The sequence below is a fragment of the Octodon degus genome, unplaced genomic scaffold, assembly GCF_000260255.1.
Source record: "Octodon degus isolate 3935 unplaced genomic scaffold, OctDeg1.0 scaffold00073, whole genome shotgun sequence".
Lineage (NCBI taxonomy): Eukaryota > Metazoa > Chordata > Mammalia > Rodentia > Octodontidae > Octodon > Octodon degus.
In genome coordinates this window covers 1,802,501-1,812,013 of record NW_004524649.1, presented here as the reverse complement: position 1 = coordinate 1,812,013, position 9,513 = coordinate 1,802,501, and the positions used below count along the sequence as shown (strand labels likewise).

At 48.1% G+C, this 9,513-nt stretch overlaps 1 protein-coding gene across 1 annotated transcript in view; it reads right to left on the bottom strand.

The window, feature by feature from the left end:
* Positions 1–9,163, bottom strand: part of Clec17a (C-type lectin domain containing 17A) — a 17,922-nt gene extending 8,759 nt beyond the window's left edge. The window contains exons 1-10 of the mRNA XM_023720191.1: positions 9,024–9,163; positions 8,790–8,882; positions 6,424–6,456; positions 6,291–6,341; positions 6,164–6,205; positions 5,970–6,017; positions 4,868–5,014; positions 4,709–4,771; positions 1,330–1,425; positions 508–659 (exon numbers count right to left, since the gene is read on the bottom strand). Coding sequence (XP_023575959.1) covers positions 508–659; positions 1,330–1,425; positions 4,709–4,771; positions 4,868–5,014; positions 5,970–6,017; positions 6,164–6,205; positions 6,291–6,341; positions 6,424–6,456; positions 8,790–8,882; positions 9,024–9,066 — 768 coding nt within the window. The 5' untranslated portion in view covers positions 9,067–9,163. The remainder of the gene's footprint in view (positions 1–507; positions 660–1,329; positions 1,426–4,708; positions 4,772–4,867; positions 5,015–5,969; positions 6,018–6,163; positions 6,206–6,290; positions 6,342–6,423; positions 6,457–8,789; positions 8,883–9,023) is intronic.
* Positions 9,164–9,513: the final 350 nt, after the last annotated feature.

Genomic DNA, 9,513 nt, shown 5'->3' with positions numbered 1-9,513 from the left:
TTTTTGAGATAGGGTCTCTGTTGGGAGCTGCTGAAGCTGAAATTGATCATATGTGGGAGGGCAAGATGAAGCATCATTGTCTGAAACAGTCCAACCACCTCAGTCTTGAGAAAACATCCTGCCTGGACACTGTCAGCTATTAGTCGGTGGGCAACCTTGTGTCTTACAACTTTGCAAAGGTATAAATAAACGCCCTTACTGCTGTTCGGGGGCACTTTGCCAATCAGGCATGGCCCCTCACCTGACCTCACCTATTGTCTCTTGTTTTTATTTTCTAAAACTTCCTGCCGTTTTCTTCCAGGGACGACCGAGAGACCAACAAATCTCTACAGGTCTCACTACATCGTCCAGGCTGGCCTGGAACTCACCAGGATTACAGGCCTGTGCCACCACACCCATTTTAGTAATTCAAGAGTAAATCTAATCTCTCTCCATCCCGACAGTTAGAGAGTCTGTGACTCCCGGCTGGCCCTGCAGGTTCCCAAGGGCCCAGCGGGGGTGGCTCACGTGCTCGGCCAGGCTATTGATGATGACCAAGTGAGAGTAGTTATCCTGGCAGAACATCCGGGCCTCATCCCATGACTTGGTCCTCGACGAGAAGTAGTAGCACTTGTTCTCAAAGGGCAGCCACTTCTCAGGGCAGGTGACCCTGGCACACTCTGGAGACAAGAGAGTATGTGGTCAGGAGGAGGCTCTGGCATCGTGAGCCACACCGTGTGCCCTGGGCGGTGGTGAGGTCACACAGACTAGCAGAGCAGTGATGTATTAAGTCATAAAAATGTAACAAAACTGATTTCACAAATTGTAGATGGCTGGTAAATTCGTAGAAATATGTAAAGCTTCAAATCAGTATAGGCAGGTACTTTTCAAAGAAGCTGGCGAGTAGCTGAAGTGTCAGTCAAAGCTTCTCTCCATCCGGTCATGGTGGCACACACCTCTAAGCCCAGCACTGGGGAGGCTGAGGCAGGAGGATCACTACGAGTCTGAACTGTGTAGTAATAAAGTTCATTTAGCTATGTTAAAAATAAATTTTTAAAAAATGTACTCACTTAGGAATGACCCCCACATGCATGTAAGCCATGAAAGAAGGTAAGAAAATGCTATAATACATTTTAGAGGAGTCATGCACTCTTTGCCTAAGACCACGTAATTTTTTTCAGGGAAAGGGTATTACAGACACAGTATACCCAGGTGCACAGATTTTCAATACAGGATAAAACCTAGTCAACTCCAAGGGGTAGCAGAGAAAAGTTTCTCTTGTTGACCAACGCCACAGGGCCAGCTCTGCCATGCCATCCCTATCTGAGCAGTCCCCCAAGTCCCACTCACTTAATAAGCCCTGAAGTTCCACCAGCGACTGGTTTGTGTCAGCTCTTACACGGTCAATGTCCTTCCTCAGGCCTGCCAGCCCCATTCCGCCAGTCACTGTCAGAGAGGACAGGCCAGAGGGTTAGAGGGTTAGAGACTCGGCACCACCTCCATCCTCCCCCACTCACCAGCTGCAGACACCAAGAGAAAAGCAAGAGGAGCCTGCACCTGGGCTCTAGTGCAGTGGGCTGAAATCGGGAAGAAAGAAAGAAAGAAAGAAAGAAAGAAAGAAAGAAAGAAAGAAAGAAGGAAGGAAGGAAGGAAGGAAGGAAGGAAGGAAGGAAGGAAGGAAGGAAAGAGGAAAGAAAAGAAAAGAAAAGAAAAAAAAGAAAGAAAGAAAAAGAAACCCAGTGTGAATTAGTTGTGCAATTTGGAAGCGGGGATTGGTGTTCTTTGGTTTTGGTTTTTGCTTTGAGACAGGGTCTCACTATGCAGTTCAGGCTGGTCTTCAACTCTGTAGCCCAGGCTGGCCTCAAATTCACAGCCTCACTTTCACAGAGAGCACATTGTCCAAGCAATGGCCGTGACTCATCCACATGGCTGACACTGACAAAGGATCTACAATCTGAGGTACAGGATCTCAGGATAAATCCTGAGGGGATTTCACTGACCTTATCACACCCAAAAGCTACAACTCTTGTTGCATAGGTCTTGCTTTATCTTGGTCTTAACCATCCAGCAGAAAAGTATAAAAAACAAGTATAAGAAGTAAAGCCAGGGCTGGTGAGATGGCTCAGTGGTCTAAAGCACCTACTTGGAACAAGCTTAGCAAAGCACAGGGACCACAGTTCAATCCCCCAGCACCACATGCCAGCCAGACCCGCCCCCTGGTGGGCTGAGCTGGCCACACACACACACACACACACACACACATAAATAAATAAAATTTTTTTAAAAAAGGAAGTAAAGCCATGCTGTTATGTTGAGCTGTAGGGGACTCAGGTCAACAATTTCTGACATTGCCAGTGAAGCGGAAGACCCAATACTATTATGGACTACTGGACTCTTTTTTAGAATATTTTACTGAGTTAACACACCTATAATATTCAAATAATGGAACTAAACAAAAAAAAGGGGATACAGATGAATGTCCATTTTGTATCTGTGTATTGAAAATGGTTAGGATAGATATATAGTTATATTCTCTTAATGAATAGAGGGATTTGTTCTAATAGTGTTTGTAAATAGGATATCATGTCCACATCTTGTACAGCAATTAACCACTACGAAGAACGTATGCAATGTGTTAATTATTGAAACTGTCCTGCCAATTTGGTTTGAAACTGTCTCATTGCTATTTGTTTCTCAATAAAATTATGGGAAAAAAACCTCACAGCCTCAAACATTCAGCCTCCTGGATGCTAGAATCACAAATGTGCACCCCCACACCTGGCTGTGCAATTTTAAATTTGTTAGTAGCTGCTACTTTTATTTTATTTTGAGACAAGTTCTCATTAAATTGCCAACTATGGCCTTAAACTTGTGATCCTCCTACCTCAGCCTCCTAAATGCCTGGGAATACAAGCATATGTTCCCACACCTGAATATGATCATATCTTTAAGTCAAGAGAAATAAGTAACATTAAATTGAAGGCTGAGGATGCTGTTCAATAATAGAGCATCGGGCCAGAGAGATAGCTCAGTGGCTTAAGTGCCTGTTTGGCCAGCATAAGGTCCTGAGTTCAACCCCTGGTACCAAAAAAAAAAAAAAAAAGACAGCACATTTACCTACTGTGTATTATGAGGCCCCGTGTTCTATCAGCAGCAGCACCAAAAATAATCAAGTGCTATTTTTAACGTATCCCTATATATCCTCAATATTATATTTCAATATGTACTCCATTGTTTCTTGAAGCAAGTTTAGCATCTTTCACCAAATTGGGACATCTTACTCTTATTCTATTCCATTTCATTCTAGAAACACTAGCCTGGGAAGAGTGCGCAGGGAGAGAAAATTTCCCACACTGGAGGTGTGAACATAAACTAGTAGAACTACTATGAAAATCGGTCAGAACATTCCCGGGGGGAAAAAAAGAAAAGGAGAAATTCCATTTGACCCAACCATCTCTCTTCCAGGTATCTTTCCAAAAGAGTGAAGTCATCGGGCTGGTGAGATGTCTCAGTGGTCTAAAGCACCTACTTAGAACATGCTAAGCAAAAGCACAGGGACCACGGTTCAATCCCCCAGCACCACACACCTGCCAGCCCCGCCCCCTGGTGGGCTGAGCTGGCCACACACAAAATAAATAAATAGAAGAGTGAAGTCATCATTTATAGCAATGCATGCATATTCCTGCTTATAACCACACAATGGATAAAGCAAATGTGGTACACATGCACAATGGAGTAATGCTCAGCCACAAAGAAGTTATTTGTAGAACAATGGATGGATCTTACAAACATAATTCTAATCAAACAATATTAAATGTTGCATGGTTTCTCTTACATGAGAAATTGAAAATATAAATAATTTAAAGAGCAAGCTGGGGCTGGTGAGATGGCTCAGTGGTCTAAAGCACCTACTTAGAACAAGCTTGCAAAGCACGGGGACCACGGTTCAATCCCCCAGCACCACATGCCAGCCAGCACCGCCCCCTGGTGGGCTGAGCTGGCTACACACACACACACACACATACACACACACATAAATAAATAAAATTTAAAAAAAAATAAATAAAATAAAGAGCAAGCTAAAAGGGAGATGGTAGAAGACAGGTCTGTAGGTGCACACCTGTCATCCCAGCACTTGGGAAGCTGAGGGAGGAGGCCAGCCTGGGCCACATGACGAGTTCAAGGCCAGCCTAAACTATGTAGTGAGATACTGTCTCAAAACAGGAGAGGGGAGGGGAGGGGAGGGGAGGTAGGAGGAGGAAATTGGAGATGCAACTGGGAAGGAGGGAAAATGAAGGGCAGGGAGAAAAGGAGAATGAAATTGATTAAGATGCAATATGTATGTGTACCAATTCCCCAAGATGAATGTAATTATTATATATTGAAATATACAGAGAATAAAAAGGATGTAAGAAATGAAATTGGTGTGCACTTTACAGTCATTGTGCCTCATCCAATTTTGAACCGGCTGTGTTTTAAGCTCTCAACAGCCACAGATGGCTCGTGCGACCATGTTGGGAGGAGAAGGAGGTCTGCATGTGCACGCACACATACGCACACGCTTCGCGGGCACGGGTACGTGACAAGAACTACAGTGGATCCTCCCACCCCCACCCAGGTACTCAGCTGAGTATATGACAAAGAGGGAGACTGGCTGGGCTCGGAGCTGGGCTCAGCCCCGGTGCTGGTTCTGACCACGCGCACTGGAAGCAACGCCAGAAGCGCTCACCGTTCTCCCGCCATGCCCTCTGCTGGACGGACACCTCGCTCAGCGCCTCCACCACCTGCCGGTCTGGGAGAGGAAGAGTCCAGCCTGAGCCCCGCCTCCCGTGCCCCTCCCCCAAGCTCTCTCCATATCCCCCCACCTCCACCCCTCCACCCTACTCACACTTAAGAAGGGCCACAATCAGACTGATGCCGCTCAGGAGCAGGGAAGTCACCACCAGCAGACACAGGATTATCAACAACCTCTCCTCCCGTTGGCCCCCAGAACCCCCAGGCTTCAGGCTGATCCAGGGCACTGGAGTTGCTGAGGCTGGGGAGGGAGACAGAGAAACCCATACGGGTGCTTCACAGAGCAATGAAAGGAGCCTTGAGCCTTCCTCCAAGAGCAGCTGGGATGGAGGTCTCAAATCTTGTCTGTGTCACCAAGTAGGGACACCAAGAGAGTACTGAGGAAGCCAGAGCACAGGTCAGAACATTAATAGGTGCTAGCCATAGTGCTCTCTCGTAGCTTATGGAAGCCTCATTCCTACCATGATGCAGAGATAAGCATTATTCCCATTTTGCAGGTAAGCAAATCGAGGCTTGGAGAGGTCATACATTGGAGAGTGGAACTTTGCTCTTAATATCCATGATACATTATTTCTTACTCCCCAACATCACATGCCCAGGCAGCGCCCCACTCAAGGGATCTGTGGATCCTTAATTTGGAGACACAGAACATTTCCTGTTTCTTCACCTCCGTCTCTTCCTACTGCCCTTCTCCTTTTTTTTTCCTCCTCTTTTTCCTCGTCTCCTTTTTTTCTTTATAACACTGACTGTTAAACCCAGTGCCTTTGCACTGAGTTACATCCCCAGCCCTTTCTTATGGTTTTTAACTTTACTTTGAGATAGTGTCTCACTAAGTAGCTAAGTTACCCAGGCTGGGCTTGAACTTGTGATCCTCCAACCGCTGCCTCCCAGACGCAGAGCGCTGGGGTTACAGGCGTGCATCACCACAACTGGCTCCTATATCAGCTGTAAGCAGGAAGGGACCTTAAGAGTCCCCAGGAAACATCTCCGCCTCCTGGGAGCCTGGTCTAGATGCGGGAAAGACCAGGTTTTGTTTTAAGGACGGACCAGTTTTTGAAGAAGCTCCTCTGCCGTTTTCTCTCTAGAGTAATATGTAGTTCTGGTTAAAATATACTGCTCACCAGGAGGGGGAGCTAGGGAGACACCGCGAGGGGTCGAAGACTTTCTAGTTAAGGACGGCCGGAAGGAAGACTTACTAGTTAGCGACGGCCGCGGGAACGGAGGAGGCTCCCGAGAGTTGGCACCTTGGAGGAAAAAGACAGAGGTTTGTTGCTGCGACACTCTGGTTCCCTAGACCAACATCAATTTTGTCCTCTGGACAGAAATGAGGATGAAAAAGAAACCTCGAGGCAGCCCTTCTCTTGCTCCTTAAAGAATTTTTCGCACTCACCAAAGGGAGGAGACGCAGAGGTTACTGGGGGGAGATCCAGGGCTGGAAGAAGGAGCAGAAAGGCTACAGTCATTCAGAGCAGGGCTTCCGCCAGGCGAGCAGGAACCTCCCAGCCCTGGATGCTCACCTGTAATCCTTGGGGGTTTGGGAGGAAGAGTGGGGCTCTCCACTTTATTTCCTGCCAAAGGAAGAACGATTGTTCAGGTGTAGAGCGGGGTCAAACCAGCTTTGGGTCCTCTGTACCCCTAGCCCCAGCTTACCTGCCTTGGGTGGTCTCGGTGGAGCTCCTGAACCTGGAAAAGAGAAATAAAATAGGGTTAGGGCAGATGTGAGGATGGGACCAAAATTGAAGGAAGTGATGGAAATAAGGGCAGGGCCACAGCTGGAGGCGGGAGTAGAGATGGAGGTGGGGGGGAGAACTGAATTAGGGTGAGTGGACAGAATTAGGGCATCGTGATCAGCCCGTGTGATGGTGCGTGCCTGTGATCCCAGCACTTGGGAGGCTGAGGCAGGAGGATCTCAAGTGAGAGACCAGCCTGGGCTACATAGTAAGACCCTGTGATTTAAAAAATAAATAAATAAATAAAAATTTAAAAAAAAAAAAAAAAAGAGGTGGGAGAGTATGAAGAAAGAAAGAACAGGAAAAGGAAGAGAAGGTAAAATGAACAACCATCTTGAATTGCCTGAGTGTTTTAACAGATGGAATTGCCCCAGGTAGCCTCCTGAGTAGCTGGAGTTATAGATGTGCACCGACAAGCCCAGTTAGACTTTTCTTGGATTAGATTCCCACATCACAGGGAAGCCCTCAGTTCTGGAGGAAATGGGACAGTTGGTCACCCTGAGCAGAGGTTACAGTTGAGTGCAAAAGTGGAGATAGAGACCAGGCATGGTGGCGCACACCTGTAATCCCAGCACTGGGGAGGCTGAAAACAGGAGGATCCCTATAAATCCAAGCTGCATAGTGAGACCCTGTACCAAATGCATTAAAAAACAAAAGTGGGGATGGAGCTCATACTGGGATTGGGCGGCCATAGATGGGGCGACTATGGTGAAGGAAGGTAGCAATAGCTGTGGGAGACAGATTTTTTTTTTTTTTTGAGACAGATGTTAAGTGAGGGTGTGGTTAGAAGGGCTAACGGCAAGGCCTGCTAGGTTCAGAAATCAGGGAGAAAAAGAGATGGAGTAGGTCCTAGCTTTGAGAAGGAAGAGGCTGAGGTCAGGTTGTAATCGGGTAGGGGTAACTTCAGAGGCTGAGGCAGGAGGATCACTGTAAGTTCAAAACCAGCCTGAGCTACATAGTGAGCTCAAGGCCAACCTGGACTACATAGTGAGACCCTGTCTCAAAACAAAACAGAACAGGAAAGAAAAAAGAAAAGAAAAGGCAGAAACTGGACTTGGAAATGGAAGTGGGCTGCATTTGGAGTTGGAGAAAGAGAGGGCTATGTGGGGAGGAGGTGGCCCTAAGTCAGGGAGAGAGTTTGGTCTTGGAGTTAATTTGAGGATCCCAACCAGACAGTTTGAGGTCAACAAGGAAACCAACATCACAGTCCAACACACCTCCATCTCACATGTAGCCTCATGTATCCCTGGACCTCAGGGATGCAGGATGTAAGCCTGGTGTGGTAGCACATGCCTGTCATCCCATCACTCTGGCAGGCTGAGGCAGGAGGATCAAGAGTTCAAGCCCAGCCTGGACATCTTAGCTACTTACCAAGACCTTGTCACAAATTTTTAAAAGTTTGGAAAGACTGGTGATGTAGCTAAGTGTGAGGGCTCTGGGTTCAAACACCCAGTACTATGTAGGAAGGAAGGAAGGAAGGAAGGAAGGAAGGAAGGAAGGAAGGAAGGAAAGAAGGAAGGAAGGAAGGAAGGAGAGAAGGAGAGAGGGAGGGAGGGGACAGGAGAGGGGAGGGCAGGAGGAAGAAAGGAAAGCCCTATCCCTTTGGGTGGCTCTGTTCAGCCACGCGGGAATGAAGACCCCTCATGACAACTACTCAGAAAAGCCTTTATATTCACTTAGCAGACTCCTGAGGAACCCTGTCAAGCCTTGGTGGGTTGCCCAAGTCTTGAGTCTGGCATGTTGATGTGCACCTCCAGTCCCAGCTGCTCAGGAGGCTGAGCCAGGAGGATCCCGAGACCTAGAGCCCACGGCTAATTTGAGCAAGACAGTGAGACCCGGTCTCCAAGAACAACAAAAGGACCCAGCCTTGGGTGGAAATGTAAGAGTGCCGGAGAGCCAACAGCCAGTTTCCCAGACACCAGCTCCATGCCTCAGCAGCTCTGCACCCACCCTAACTAGTCCCTGCTGGTCCTTCAGGATCCATGCCAGTGTCCTCTCATGAGGACACCAGTCCTCATCATTGGAAGCGAGCCCTTGACCCCCTCAGGGTTTCTCCGTTCCCTTCCTCCCTTCTCTTCCATCAACACAGACCACAGACTGCCTCCCGCATCAGACTCGAGGGTCCTCACGGGAAAGTTGGCGCTCCAGGGCTCTGACACCATGGCGCCTGGGCTGGACTGGCCACCTAGGAGACTGTGTGTCTCCAGTGCCCAGCCAGTTCCCTGGCAACCCTGAGCCCTCCACCATCCCCAGCATCCACACCTGATCCCCAAGAAATCCTTTAACCTGGCTTGGGAGGAAGGTCCTTATACGGTGGCGCTGTGTTCTCATAGTCATCTCCATCCTCCTCCTCCTCCTCCTCCTGCTGTAGCATGTTCCCTTCCAGAGAAAAAGTTAGTCAGGTCCTGGCCCGTTCCTTCCTCCACCCCTCAGGCCCTGGTCTTCACCCCCAGCTGCCAGCAGAGTAACTCGGATGTTGAGCACCGCTGGTCCCCCGCCCTAGCCTGGCTATGGCCCTACCTGCCCGGCCTGGATGCGCAGTGTTTCTGTACAGGCTCAGCATGACTGCAGGAGCATTGGGCACTGAGGACGCAGCCAGGGTTCAGTGGCGTCTGCTGTGTGGCTTTCCTACCTTGGGCTGTGGGGACTCTCGGTTCCTTTTTTCTTTAAAAGTCAAGTACATGCAAATTCGGCCTGAGAAGAAACCCTCTCAATCTCACACATACATTTGTCTTTCCCCCAAGTGACACGGAAGTGACAAAGGCCATAGCCCCTATCATTGGGCTCCGGCGAGCACCAAGCATAGGTGACAAAGGTAGATGAGCTCTTCCCTTCATGAGACTTTCCACCTAGAAAGAAGAAATAATGAACCCCTAAAGGAACAAAAATAAGTATTGTCTGCTTTATTATATTTTATTTATAATACAATGAAGTGTTTTTCTGAGGTAGTGGGATAGGACAGGATGAATGTAGAGAGATAGGCAAGAAATGTCTCCTAGGGCCCGGGAAA